Source organism: Mus pahari, chromosome 14, assembly GCF_900095145.1.
Source record: "Mus pahari chromosome 14, PAHARI_EIJ_v1.1, whole genome shotgun sequence".
NCBI lineage: Eukaryota > Metazoa > Chordata > Mammalia > Rodentia > Muridae > Mus > Mus pahari.
In genome coordinates this window covers 60,907,987-60,923,121 of record NC_034603.1, presented here as the reverse complement: position 1 = coordinate 60,923,121, position 15,135 = coordinate 60,907,987, and the positions used below count along the sequence as shown (strand labels likewise).

The following is a 15,135-nucleotide window of genomic DNA, read 5'->3' as shown; positions in this document are numbered from 1 at the left end:
AAGTCAGTGCCGTCGAGACGATTAGCTTTGTTTCAAAAGAGGTTTATCGATATGTCAGAGCAGATGAATCCAGGAGTTTTAAATTGCTTTATTTTGAATTGCAGAGCAGCACATGCACAAGGTGGATAGACAGCATTAGGACCTAGATGGCTTTTATTTACTGTAACAGAGCCATTCTGGAGATTCCAAAGTGCATGTGGGTGGGAGCACTCAAACTGCGCAGATACTATTTATAGCTCTAGGTTCTTTTATTTTCTTGAGCATGATTGTGTGCATAGTATGTATACATGTGTGTTCACATGTGTTTGGCACATATGCGCATGTGTGTGCATCTGCGTGTGTATCTGTATGTATGCATGGGAGCCTGGAGTTGACATTGGGTGCTGTGCTGGCTGGTTTTAATGTCAACTGTACACAGAGTCATTTGGAAAGAGAAAATCTCAATGGAGAGGAAGAAAAAATTCCCACCAGATCAGCCCATAGGGACATTTTCTTCACTGATATGGGAGGGTAAAGTTGATGACAGCTGTGCCACCTCTGGGCTGGTCGTCCTGGGTTGTAAAAGAAAGCAGTTTGAGCAATCCATCAGGAGCAAAACTAGTCAGCAATGTTCCTCCATGACCTGGGCTTCAGTTTCTAGCTCCAGGTTCTTGCCTTGAGATCCTCTGATGATGGATTGTGATGTGCAAGTGGAAGTGAAGTAAACCTGTTCCTCCTCAAGCTGGTTTTGGTCAGGGTGTTTTATCACAGCAGGAGAAACCCTAAATAAGAGAAATGTCTTCTGTGGCCACTCTCTGCTTTATTTACTGAGACAGGAAGCTCCCTGAGCCCGGACTTCACCAGTTCTAGCTAGTCGAGTGAGCCAGGGATTTCTGGCTTTCCCCAGGGATTCTTTGTCTCTGCTTTCTAAGAGCTGGCATTACAGATATCTATTCCATCCAACACAGTTTTACAGGCGTTGTGGGGATCCAAACTCAGACCCTCTACGTCTAGGGTGAAGACTTCGTCCAGTGAACCATCTCTACAGCCCTGTCTCTAATTACGGAATGCAACAGTGTGATCGAGTTTTCCTTCTGAGACTCAGGGAAGCATCATCATGGACTGCATTTCCTGGCTTGAATTTTCTGAGCTTGATTTCTATATTTCTTGCAACCAAATCCTGTTTATGGCTTGGTTTGACCCCGTTGGTCCTTTTTTGGGAGGGGTAATTTGGTGACTTCTATATGTTTCTTTTGTGGATATTTCTCATTGCTTATGCTTGTGAATAATTGGCCCATGTCTTTGTTGTCCTGAGGCTTGTGTCTTATGTCTATAAAGATGGTGTTCTGCTTGCTGATGCAGGAGATATGATTTGGGGGAATCTCCTTACTCTCTAGTGGGTGACTCACTTAAATTACCTAAAATGCCTCTTGAACCCCAGGGTTTGGTAGAACTGTAAATTTAGTGTGACACATTAAACATTGAGCTATTGTGCCAGGAAAATCAGCATCTGCTCCTAATTCTACCATGGAATGTTAGTGACCTTTGGCAGGTCGCTTGCCTTCCCTGGCATTTGGTGATGATTCTGCAGGTGCATTGGAAGAGATGACCCCACAGGTGCTTCTGGCACAGCACTACATATGGAGCCTGTGAGTCCAATCGCTTGTTTCAAATCCAAGTTTGTACCTTAAAGTGGGAGACGTGACTTTTCCTTGAACCCCCTCAGGTTTTCATGAACTGCTGACGTGGGTCAGAACAACAAGGAGTAACCCATTCAGTTTCCAGCTTTGGAAAAGATTTGGAAATGAGATTTTTTTTTTTCTTTCAAAGTCTGGCTATTTCACAGCAGTGCTGTGAACGTGACTATCCCTTGAGGTGTGTACTGCCACTGGCTTCTTTAAAAAGATTTATTAACTTAATGTATGCGTATGTGCCTGAGTGCATTTATGTGCACTACATGTATGCAAGTGCCTGCAGAGGCCAGAAGAGGGTTTCAGGTCTCCTAAAGCTGGAGTTACAGGCAATTGTGCTGCCTGATGCTGGAAACAGAACAGAGTCTCTGCAGGAGCAGTGAGCGCACCTAACTGCTGATCTGTATTGCCAGTTCTCTCTCACCGCTTTCTAAATAAACCAAGACCTCATTCAACACTTGTAAAATGATGACAATGACGGTTGCCATGGTGACGGTCACGTCTGAAGCTGAACCTCAATCAAATTGCCGTTTTTTTCTAAAGTTTCTGTCTTTACATTTTACCTTGCACTACAGCAACTCCCTCCTTGCTTTTGGGCAACAATAAGAAAGGATATTTAAGCCCAGAGGAAGAAGATGGTAGTCGTCATGATGTCATATTAGTGGGATAGACCAGAGCTACCTGTAGGTCAGGATGGAATGGGTGGGATAGTGACGCAAAGCCTCCATTGTGAGCATCTGCAATGGACGAACCAGGAGGTTGCTCAATGAACTGAGCTCTCCTTCCCCAGACATAAATGTAAAAGTGCCCCAAGAAAAGCCCCGTGGGTCGGGCACCACCCTCTTGCAGTTGTGTTTATTCTGTGCATGGTCAGCATCAGGATCTCGATTCCTGTTTGCTAGGCTTCTCAAAGGCCACCTTGCCCAGTCTGGGTAAGCTTGAATCCTGGAATTCCAGACTTTGGCCTCTAGCACCGTCAAAGACAAGCTCCCTGTCTTGATCTGGGGAGCGATTCCAGGGCTGAGATGAATTGAAATGAATTATTCTAACATACTTGCTCTCAGCTATTCCATTGCTCTTCCCAGGTGCCCTGAAGAATTCACTTACCTTGAATTTGTGAATAATTTAACATATAAATTCAAAAAAATCTCTGTTAATATTGACATTAACTTCATTAGGGTTGACATTATGACTATAGAATTTTGATTATGACATATTGGGCATAATTTAGGCACATTGAAAGCTCTAGTCTATGTTATCTTCATTTGTTCCTTCCATTTCTTTGTTCAGCAGTATTTACCCACAGCTCATTATGTGCATAGGGAGGTATCTTTAAGGAGTACAACCCACTCTGGGACTGCCAAGAGCTAACAGTCTAATCAGAAGAGAGGTTATTCTGCTAGACCACAGGCTCCTTAAAGAGAGCCCCCACTCACAAAGCCCAGCTTTGTAGTTTTTAAATTTCCCTACTGAGCTAGAGCTGGAGCTAGGCAAATAGCCATTTGTATGGAGAGAAACCTCAGCCCACCCTAAGCATTGTCATGATATCAGAAGTTCCCAGTTAAATCCAGCCTTGTTTGGATGACCTTGGACCTTCATCACCCCAGGTGAGAAGAGCAAACTCACGGAACTGATGTTTGCCCATTAAAAGAGAATTCTGTCAGTGTGCTTTAAGAGAGAGTTTCAGTAAAAGCCAATGACCACACAGAGTCAATGATAGGAGGACCCATATGATCTCCATCAGCCCCAGCACTCATGTACAAGCCCACAGTTTCTACTACTGTGTAAATGCTCATAGCTCTCTCCCACTCGGAGCTACTGGGCTCATCTAGAAGGTCCTTCCCTTGGACAATCTCCCTGTCAACCCAACAAATACTGTTCTCTCAGTGAGACCCAGGCTGGCCACGTGTTTAGACTTGTATCTCATGTCTTCATGCTTGACTCTCCATCTCTCTCTGCTGTTTAAGTCATCACAGCCTTTGCTTTATATTCTGATGTTACAGATGGGCTCATTTATTCTTCTCCTTATTTCTTATCTGTCTCCCTGCACTGGATGGAAAATACCTGATAGATAGGGATCTGTAGCTATCTTATTCAATGTTGTTTGTGATAGATAGTCACTATCTGTTCTTTGGATGATATAAACGGGAGTTACTTTCAAAACAGGTAGACAGTGGCCACGTATTTTCAATGACATTCTGTAGCCATTTGTGAGTCAAGTTTGTGCCTTGTTCTTCTAATAGATATGAAATCCCTTCAGGGTAGCACTGTTTAATCCTTCTACATCTTCCGACATATAAAGGGTAGATACAAGTTGGTACTTTATAAATCCATTTTTAAAAATTTCACAAAGCATATTCTTCTAGAGAAATTCCTTAGTAATAATTACCAATAATTCTACCTCTTCCCCACACCCTGATTTCTAAGGGCATTTGAAGTTTTCAGCAACTTTTATCAATTAATTAATTAGTATTCTATGCTCAGGGGTATTTGTCTTGCACACATGTGTGTGCACCATGTACATACCTGATGCCCGTGGAGGCCATAAGAGGGCACCATATTGCCTGGAATTGGAATTCTGAACAACCATGGGGGTGCTAAGAATCAAACCTGGATCCTCTGCAAGAACAGCTAGTGCTCTTAACTACTAGGCCATCTTTCCAGTCCCTCCAGCTTCAATTTAAATGCTTTTGTATATTTCCTATATAGTTAACACAACTCAGGATTAAAAAAAAAACCAAAAACCTCCAAAGTTTTTGTTTCTAGAACACTGACAGTTGATTGAGTTGTTCATTCAGTGACTGACTCAGTTCACTAACATGACTTACTGTAGGTTGGACATTGCATTCAGGACATGGTGGCTAGGGAAGAATAGCTCTTTGCTTAAGAGGTTTACTCAAATGACTTTATCCAGTGAACATGTGTTGCCTGGCCTCATGTGGTCAGTGTACAAAGTGCTGGGAATACAGCTCTGATGAAGCAAAAATTCCCATCAGCAAAGAACTTTTGTTCCCATAGAAGTGGAAATAAATAGAAACAAGACTCACAGTGATTGGTACCATTATATTGGTTGACACCCCCCCCCCCGCCAGAGCTCCCAGGGACTAAACCACCAACCAAAGAGTACACATAGAAGGACCTATGGCTCCAGTTGCATATGTAGCAGAGGATGGCCTTATCTGGTATCAATGGGAGGGGAGGCCCTTGGTCCTGTGGAGGCCCGATACCCCGGTGTGGAAGAATGCTAAGGGGGGTGAGGTGGGAGTGGATGGGTGGGGAGCACCCTCATAGAAGTAGGTGGGAGGGAGGATACGAGAGGGGATTTTTGCAGGAGAAACTGGGAAGGGGTTAACATTTGAAATGTAAATAAATAAACTAAAATTTAAAAATAATGAAAAAAGTAACAATATTTTGAACTTTTCCGGGCCACACATGATCTCTGTTGCTTATTACTTCTGATACTCTCTTTGATTATTTCTGCAAAAAACTTAAAAATTTAAAACCCCATTCTTAGCTCCTGGGGTTGACTTGACCTACAAGGTAATACTTTGCAAGGCCTCTCACTCAGGGATATACAACTTTCTCTGTAAGGCGAGAAGAGACAGCACTCGAGTGGCTGAGGGCAGGGGAGAAGGGACCTTGGGAAGCTAGAATAGGGAGACTGAGGTAGATGATAGCTGGAGAGATGAATCTGACATTCATAGTGGAGGGAGGAGCTTATGCGTGGCATACACCACATAGTCGCACTTTTGTGGTTATTATCTACATTCTTGTGATATGTACACACCCCAGTTCTTATTTTACCTTAATCTCTAATTGGGCCAATAAAGAGTCTTCACCAGGAGGTTCCAGGGAAGCAACAGAGTGCTGAGCAGTTTGTCTTTACTTCCCCCAATCCTATGATGGGCTGTGCTTCCTGGGGCCCCGGTTGGCTCTCAGTTGTCACTCCTTAGCCCTTCCCACATTCTAGTGCATGCCAGGACAACTTGGTTTTAGTTACTTATGCCTACCAGTTTGCGTTGTTTATGTGAAGCAGTCTCTCAAGGATGCAGATAATTGGTTCCTTGAAGAGAAGGAGCCTGCATTGTTTGTTTCTTTTACTGATCATGAGGTAGTCTCTTTTCTGATTCAGAGACACAAAATGTAAGTCATCCTACAGTTCTCATATGGTTTTTAGTCTCCCTCTTTAACGAAAACTGTAATCTTCATCACCATAGCAACACCTATGGACTTTTTCCTCCCTGTCTTTGGAGGAGAACTGGAGACTCCAGAGGCTCCCGAGGCTGAGATCCAGGAAGGTCAATGCTGCTGCTTCACCTTCAGAGGGAGCGGCAAGCATGGTCGTCTGGAGGGCTGCTTGTAGTTCTTTCTTATTGGGATCCCAGACTGCTATCTCATCATCTTCTCTTGGAATAAACCTTAAATATATCCACACTATTAGTGTGCACAATCATGTAATATGTATATATACATACATACATATACATATATGTATATATATGTACACACACAGACACACACGTGTGTGTATTCAATGTATGTTTCTTTAATAGACCTGTGGCATTTCTGAGTAGAAATTGGGTGCTGTGTGCTCAGAATCCAGCACACAAAAGGAGCACAATGGCCACAGAGAGGGAGAAAATGAATCAGAGATCGGGCCAAAGACGCCCTGTGAAGTGGCTGGTGCAGTTTTCAGGGCACTACATTATCTCTTTATGGGAATGAAGAACTCAAAGAAGGTTTTGAAGATGAAATGTCTGATTTCTCCCAAATAAGAGAGAGTTTTTTTCTTGTCTAGTCTCACTATTGGAATTTGATGCACAAACGTGATTCTTTCCTAACATTATCTTTGTTTCATCCTACAAATAACCCACTTTATACTAGATATTAATCTAAGCACTTAAAATGATTAGCATGCTAAGGATCTTGATTATTAAAAACAGTTAATCCCTACCTTTTAAAAACCTGAGACATTTGAAGCCCTGAATACACTCATTTATCACCAACCTCCAATAAGGCATCCAGGAATTCTTCATGTAGGACATGAATAATTTTTACAAAAAATGCATTTGCTAATGGTGTCTTACATCCACACAGTTTTATAAAACAAAGCAAATGATTATCATCAATTATAATAACCTCACTAGACAAGGCTAGGCTTAGCATACAGCTCTTCAGACAGCGGCCACTGCAGTCCGCCAAGGAAAATGTCTGGTATTAATTGACTTATCATGATCAGCAATGATAGATGGGGTAGAGGGCAATGTATTACTCACTGTCAACAAAATAAACACATGATTTGTTACAAGAAGCGTCTACTTGGGTCCTCTCAAAGGACAGAGAAACCAAGGGAGGCTTTGAAGGCAGTACCAAAGAAATGGGAAGAGTTCAACTACGGCGTGATAAATATTTGCTTTTCCTGAGGCTAACTGGAATTTAACTGGGAGGAGTTTCTGGGAGAAAGTTGTGGACTGTGTAGAGTTTAGTAATTAGAAGGTACATTAAAGCTAATAGTTCACCCATTGCTTAAGAAGTGTTCTGGGCTTAATAAATCTAGCAATGGGAGTTCACCATTTTTAGAAGCAAACTCATTTCATTGATAGATAGCTCCCATCGTTAGAACATATATTAAGCTGGATGTCTACTGTCTGCTGCTTCCATGATTGGCCTTAGGTCTTTTCCTTCATGTAACATAGGTGTTTAACTCTTCCTGTTCACTAGGGCAGCTTAAATGTCTTTGAAGCCAACTGTGTGCACAGCAGTCTTCATATGAGATTATTTTGGAACCTCCAAAATGCTGGTTTCTAGCACTATCTGCTAGTAAGCTTATAGATCATGCAAACTGAGGGATGCGGAAAGACATATACTGATATTAGTGATCTGCCCAGGGTGAGATATGGCTATACTTATGTAAGGGTAATGCTCAGGTCTAACCTGCAGGAAGGTGTGTGCATGTATGTGTGTGTGTGTGTGTATGTGTGAGTTTGCGTGTGTGCGTGTGTGTGTGCGTGTGTGTGTGTGTGTGTGTGTGTGTGTGTGGTGTGTATGTGCGTGTGCTTAGAAAGCTGTAGCCCAAGTCTCATTAACCCATATTGTACCCCAGCTTGCTCTTTTCAAGAAAGTTACCATTAGAAAAGTGGGACTTCTCAGGCACTGTAACTGGCATGGTGGTTGCTAACCAGTATGCCCTGGGAAGTTTCACAATTGTGCAGACCCGGAGCACGCTGCCCAAGATGTAGGTTCATCTGGTCTAGGAAAGAATCCAGCATCAATTTTGACAGTACCTTCCACCCTTGTTACTTCTTATTCACTACTCTGTTTAAATGTAATTGCTAATGAACATTCAAGAACATGATCAGAATCTCCTGGGAATATTTATTTATTTATTTATTTATTTATTTATTTGTTCATTTTCTGAGATAGGGTATTGCTGTGTAGCTCAGGCTAACTTCGAGCTTCTGACCATCCTGCCTCTGCCTCCCTAGTGCTGGTACTCCAGACATCCATCACCATGTCTGTCTCCAAGGGAACTTTTAAATATAGATTCTTTGAAGCACCTAGTCCAGTGGTCTGTAATAGGTCTTGGAAAATTAATATGCTGAGATTAAATCATTATGTATCCATTAAGGCTTTGAGATGTACTCATATTATAAGTTGTTAATGTACACGTTACAAATCACCCTACTTAAACATTGGAGTAACTGAAGCAATGGCGTAAAGATTTTAGCCTAATAGCCATCTATTTTTTTTACCCACTTGTTTAAATAATGTTTCTACTTAGAAGCAGTACTGGGGCAAGCACTGAAATATGACAGTCCAGAGGGAGAAAAAAACCAAAAATAACATCAGTGAGCAAGAGAATCAACTGATGAAGTCACAGCAAACCTTAAAATAACGCATATTATCGTAGTGGCACACGCCTTTAATCTCTGCACTTGGGAGGCAGAGGCAGGTGGATTTCTGAGTTCGAGGCCAGCCTGGTCTACAAAGTGAGTTCCAGGACAGCCAGGGCTATTTTTAAAGATGCCCTACATGAGATTGACCTCCCTCAGTGTCTCTGAATTGTGAGGTTTTGCCGTTCTTTGGTTACACTTCCTGCCATGTTCTAGTTCAGGAGAGTGTTCTTGGACTTGGTTCCTTTTTAGCAGGCATCCTTAATCAATCCTTACACGTCTCCCCTTACAGAGAGGATCTCATACTGCAGCTGAAGCCAGTTGTCTAGGCAGCCATTATTAATAGATGACAGATCTATGAGCACTGTCTCAAGAACACAGTGTCCTGACATGCCTGGAGGCCCTTTTCTCGTCCTAGCCCTCATTCCCCGCTTTATCTTTTCTTTTAAGTCTATCAACGGAGTACTCCTCACATCTAAAACTTTAAAATATCTTTGAGAGGTGTCTAAATTGTGCCTTAGAAGGATCAAGTGATGTCCCAAGATTACATGGTGTGTATCAAAGCAGGGGCTACAAATTCAGATCCTTTGACTCCAAAGCTGATGTGTTAAAATCACTCTCCATAGCTTCTCTTCAGTTCAAAGGGCACCTTCTGCATGAAGCATCTCATGACCCCTTCAAGTAAAATGTGCCCCGTCTTTTTTTTTTTTTTTTTTTTTTTTAAGCTATGTTTTTTTTTTTTTTTTTTTTTGCGGTTGCCAGGGCCTTTGTACATCTCTATTTCAGCATGCCATTATACTTCAATGATTTGAATATAGTTCCTTTTGAACTTCTCTGGGGCAAGAGCTCTTTTCTTCCTTTTTCATTTTTAAATCCTTGTATCCCTAGTAATGAGTTGAGTCCCTATGCTGACTCACAGTCAATGTATTTTGAATGCTTATAAAAATCTGGCTGAGAGATTTCTTAAACTTGTATCCTATTTGATGGCATATGACCTTAGTGCATAAAAAAAAAAAAAAAAAAGCTAGGTTTAACCATGACCTTAAATAGCAAAATAAACAGACCATATGTAATCTACACTTTTGAAATTTTCAAGTCCTTTTGACATCAGTTATTGAGGACTCTTACTAGGAACCTCATTGCTGGTTACTTCTTGCTCCCTAAGTTATAACTGTCCATGCATATAAAGAGGGAACTAGGTCCAGTGTCACCTCACAGATGAAATCTGGTTAAACCTTATCTCTTATCTCATCTGAAACTGTGGTTAGCTGTGTTGTTTTGGTTTACTGTTTTGGTCTGGGCTGATGGTGGCACACACTCACACTCATCATCAATGGTGTGACACAATGGAATTTCCCTTCTGTAGTCAGTCAGGCAAACTCTTCAGTTCCTTGACATTGATTTCACAGCGCATTACATAGTTAGGCAAATAAGACCCACTTTACCAGAAGAGAAGCTATGCTGTCATACGGGATGCAAGAGAAGCGGCTCCCCAGAGAGGTAGAGGTAAAGAAGCACAGAAAAGATGAGGTTAAATAATGCTCTAGGAGGGTGACTTCTCAACCTGTGGGACATGACCCCCAGGGGTCAAATATCAGATACCCTGCAAATCAGACATTTACATCACAAGCCACGATACTAGCAAAATTACAGTTATAAAGTAGCAACAAAATAATTTTACTGTTCCGGGGTCGCCACAACATGAGGAATTGTATTAAAGGGTCACAGCATCGGGAAGGTTGGGAACCACCGCTCTGGGACAAGCCAGGGCATGAGTCCCAAGAGACCTATGCTAGTGTTTCAGAAGGAAATACTGTTTCACTGTAGCCTCTCCCGGGAAACCAAAAGCCACAGCAAAAGGCACAGAAAGAAAGGAGGCACCGGTTTTCTTTTTCAGGTTCAAGGGATCCTCCCCGTCTGTTATTTCACTGTTATGTAGGTGTGGAATCCTACAAGTTGGCCCTAAGCCTTAGCACTTTGGCAGGTGCACATACCTCCCCGGAGAAGGCCTGACCATTGAGGAGGTGCTCAGACCCTTGGCTGTCCTCACTCCCGAAGTGTAGCCGGATCTCTTCCAGGCGGTGACTGTATGTCATGGGTCCTCCTGAAATATTGACCAAGTGCTCCTTGTCCAGGCGGAGGGAGACATGCCTTCCAGTGTTGTACATGGTCCCACTGACCTACAAGGCAACGGGAAACAGGTTAGAGAAATGTTTCTATTTCTCCCTAAACCCAGAAAGGTGCATTGCCGACCCATTTACATCTTCTGCTGATGACACACCAGGCTAAATCCATGCGTGCAGAAGGACGTTTTCCTTCCATGCCTGGCTTCTAAGGTACTTCTGATGAGTCATAAGTCACATATATCCTTCAGGAACTCGAAGGGAGGGACTCAAGAGATCTTTTACCAGCTGTGACAACTAGTTTGTAGATTGCACCTTATAAAAATTAGCTTGTCTTTCTCATCGTAGTTGTTTAGAAGGTAGAGATGATGTAAAACCTAAAAGAAACACCATCTCCGGTGTAAGAAACTGGAGAACACCATGAGGAGAGTTTAAGGGAACCATGTGAGAGCTGAGAGCCCCTGTGGGTGACCAGGGGTAAACCCCAGTGCGAGACTGCTGAACCGTCAAGTCCCAGGCATTCAGTCCAGAAAGGTTTTGGTTAAGTCCCTCTCCAGTCTCAGCGGCAGATGTCATTCAGAGTTCTGGTCGTCATTCAGAGAACAGCCTTAGGGCTAACCTGAAGGGAGTCACATGGGACCCCACATCTCACCTTCAGAATATTTCTCACCCAGTTCCATCTCAAGTTAGTTCTGCCCACTACCAAACCTTCTGTTTCTTCTTTTATTTTTTTTATTTTTCTCTTTGGACTCCATGCTCAGCTTCATTTCCTTGTTCTCCACTGATTGGCAAGTGCAGAGCTCTTCACCATCAGTGGACACCTGTCACAAGTTCCTGCAGTCTTGTTATCATTGAGATCCCCCACATTTCAAGAAACCCATTCATCAGAGTTATCTAATGTGCCCAAAGAAAATCATTGCATATTTGAACAATTCTTCCATCAAAGCCCTTGTCCCATGATCATCTGCATTTCTTCTAGTGTTTCAAAAACACATGGATGCAAAGCAAAGAACCCGAGTCTTTGATGTCAAAAGATGCCCAATTCATTTCTTGTCAGCGATGCAACTTTGGATAACTTATTTAATATTATAAAGCGGAAGTTCCGTAAACATACTATAGACATAACATAAATTCCCTCCTGGGAACAAGAGTTGAGAAACAAAACTATAAGCCATCTTCAAAACAGTCAAGTGACAGACCTCACTCCTAATTAGTAGTCACTTTAGATATAAAGGAATCATTTATATGAGGTGTCAAAATCAGAATAAATTGTAGAGGCAACAAATAGAATAGAGATTGCAGAGGTTGGGGTCAGGAAGGGAATGGAAGTTAGTGTTCAGTGGACATAAAATTTCAACTTTGCAAGACAGAGAGTTCTGCAGGTGGGTGGTGTTGAAGGGTCCGCAGTGACATAAGTATATTTAATATTGCTTAGTTTAAAAATGACCAGGGTGTCAAAGTTTAAGTGATGTGTATTTTATTCACAATGAAAACTGAAAAATTAATTTCCCTGCGATGCAATATTATTAAGTTAATAATATTTGTATGGGTCAAACATTTTCCTTTTCTTCCTTTCTCTCTCTTGGCTCTTGCACAATGTCTCACTGATGGAGAAGGGTTCTCCCCCATCTCCCTTCCACTCATCTTCCCTTTCCAGAACCTGGTGGATGATAATTGTAAGCTTCCTCAACCTCTGCTTTCAGGTGATCTAGCCACTTGCCTCTCTCTTTAGACTTCTATGGACTAGATATGGAGAACAGATAGCTCATCTTGAAGACTAAAAACAAAACAGAACCAGGAGTATCCAAACTAAATCACTGTGCCTTTTAGCTCTCTAATTCCCCCAGATTCCCCTCTAAAACACATTTGAATCTTCATTCATTCATTCATTCATTCATTCATTCATTTTCATCCACACCTCCACTCATTAGCAATCTATTCATTCATGTTCAGAAAGGGTCACCTTTCAGTGGCTGTGCTAGGAACTTGGGATCCCACAAGGAGAATGCATGGTCTTTGTCTCCACAGAACTCACCTTTGCTTACACAAGCTCCCAATGTGCAGACAGCTGGGGGAATATATAACATACACTATTATGTTGTTACAATTCGATGCAACATCTCCTTATCTCTACCCTTTCCTTAGACAATGAAATAACATTAATTTGTATTAATCATAAAAATATGTGTAGCCAGGGTATGGTTTGTTGCACTTTAATTTAAAAATAAAGGCTTGACAATGTTATGTATGGTAACCAAATCTAACAGTACATCTGTACGGTAGTAATTAGCACTGCACCAATGTCACTTTATCTGCAATGCTAATTACTGTGTTTCCAATGAATGGCTTTGGTGCACGCACAGCATGTTGGGAGAAGTTTGCTTATGCACACCAGGAAGCAGACATGAGTGGAGAAGCCAAAGCTCTGGGAGATATCCAGGTTGCTTCTGACTGCCCCACAGCTCTCTTCTTTGTATGAATTCATTGCAACATGAGGCAAGAGATGCATGTGTGTGTGTGTGTGTGTGTGTGTGTGTGTGTGTGTGTGTGTTTTGCCCATTTAAAAAATTAAACAAATTCAGGGAGGTTGACAAGGACTCAGTGACTTTTCCAGAATCAACACACAGCTGGCAGGAGACAATTTCCCATGAAAGCTTGGTGTGGGATGTTATTTTTTCTGCACTCTCATGTAGTTCTTGTGTGTGTGTGTGTGTGTGTGTGTGTGTGTGTGTGTGTGTGTGATAATAGGATTGTTTTTTAAGAACATGGAAGACTCAGATTGGATGCTAAGCTGCTGTTCATCTTAGGACGAAGACTGGAGAAGACCTTGTTTCCCCTACTACAAATATTTATACTGGTTTAAGACTAGTTGGAGCTTCTTGTATTAATGGAAGCAGAACATATATACCCATTGAGATAGTATATCAATAAATAACATCAATGATACAGGGCCATATAAAAATAATGTACTCTTGTAAAGCAAAACCAAATAATCAAACGTAAAAAAGAAATTGAAATAAATAAGCAAAAATTCAACATCCTCAAATCCACCATGTTTATTTTATAACATTGGATGCCCTTGTAGAGGAAGCACAGTTCTGGGACAGTGGTTAATGATCTGCCAGGTTTCTTGTTAGTGTGTTCATCTTCCAGCTCATTCTATGGGCAGCAATATATTAGAGGATACAAATTTGGTCAGTGCATTTTTAAAGTAAGAGGCAGTTCACTCTTGGAAAGTTGGCCACAGTCTTCCACTAGCAGATGGCGTCTCGGTGTGAATCCTTACTTGGTGTCCACATGGGTGCTAAATTCTCAGCCCAGATTTCCTCTTTAAATCCCCACCATCTTGTCCTTAACAAACCAGCACCACTCTTGGTATCATACTTAGGCCTGGGGCATTTGCTTCTCTTTGGGTAGGAAGATGTCAAGCTAAACCATGTGTGGGATGGCAGCTTCTCACAGGAAGGTCTTTTCCTCCCTTCTGGGTCCTTTCATGTCCTGAAACAAAGGATTATCCTTGGGGAAGCAGGGCCTGACCCCAGGTGTCTCTTGCTCTTCAAACCATGGATTTAACCAATGACCAATTCCTTACAAATGACTAGGTGATTACTTAGCAATGTGCTATCACAGTGCTTTGATCAAGAACCAGCTTGGCACTGGAGAGACCAGGCACTGGTGTGATGTTTAGGATGCTTGCAATTTCCTCTAGTGTTAGTTAGGGTTATCCAGAGAAGCCTAAGTGACTTCTATAGAATCATTCGGTTGGCAGGTGGTATACTAAGGACCGGTAACCTTGATCTCACTGAAGTTGAAGCTCATAGACTCAACTAGGCTGGCTGGCTGATACACTTCAGGGATCCTACTGGTTGTATGCCTTCAGCACTGGGGTTCTAGGCTTGGACCACCACCTGAATTTTCGTTGTGGAGTTCTGGGGATCTGAACACAGGTCCTCATCTTTGTGTACTAGACACTTTACTGACTGAGCCATCTCCCCAATATGGGATGTACTATCTTTTAAATGCCTAAAGAAAAAGAAATAAAAATAAAAACACACCAGAGGTCCTTTGGACACCATGTGCATAGGGCTGCTGTTTATTGTAGAAAGCTAAGCCTGAGTGAACATTACTCTTAGAACATCCAAGATATTAGGTAGTTACCTGTTTGATGTAATACAAGGCTAATGTGAGGTGTTTGTTACATTTCCTCACAAGGGAGCCTACCTGAAGTATCCTGGGGTGAATGAAAGAACATTTCTAGTCCTATAAGTGGACATGCAGTACCACAAATGGAGTCACCAGAATAAATGGGATTCGTACTGTACTGAAGGTAATGATGGCACGAGACCTGTGCAGGTGCTGCTCTGCTCTCTGCCTCTGCCTCTGCCTCTGCCTCTGCCTCTGCCTCTGCCTCTGCCTCTGCCTCTGCCTCTGCCTCTGCCTCTGCCTCTG

The 15,135-nt window shown here is 42.2% G+C and overlaps 1 protein-coding gene across 1 annotated transcript in view; it reads right to left on the bottom strand.

Moving 5' to 3' along the window:
• Ca10 (carbonic anhydrase 10) overlaps positions 1 to 15,135 on the bottom strand; it is a 490,106-nt gene that overhangs the window by 96,717 nt on the left and 378,254 nt on the right. The window contains exon 4 of the mRNA XM_029546545.1: positions 10,558 to 10,743. Within this exon, the coding sequence (XP_029402405.1) occupies positions 10,558 to 10,743 (186 nt within the window). The remainder of the gene's footprint in view (positions 1 to 10,557; positions 10,744 to 15,135) is intronic.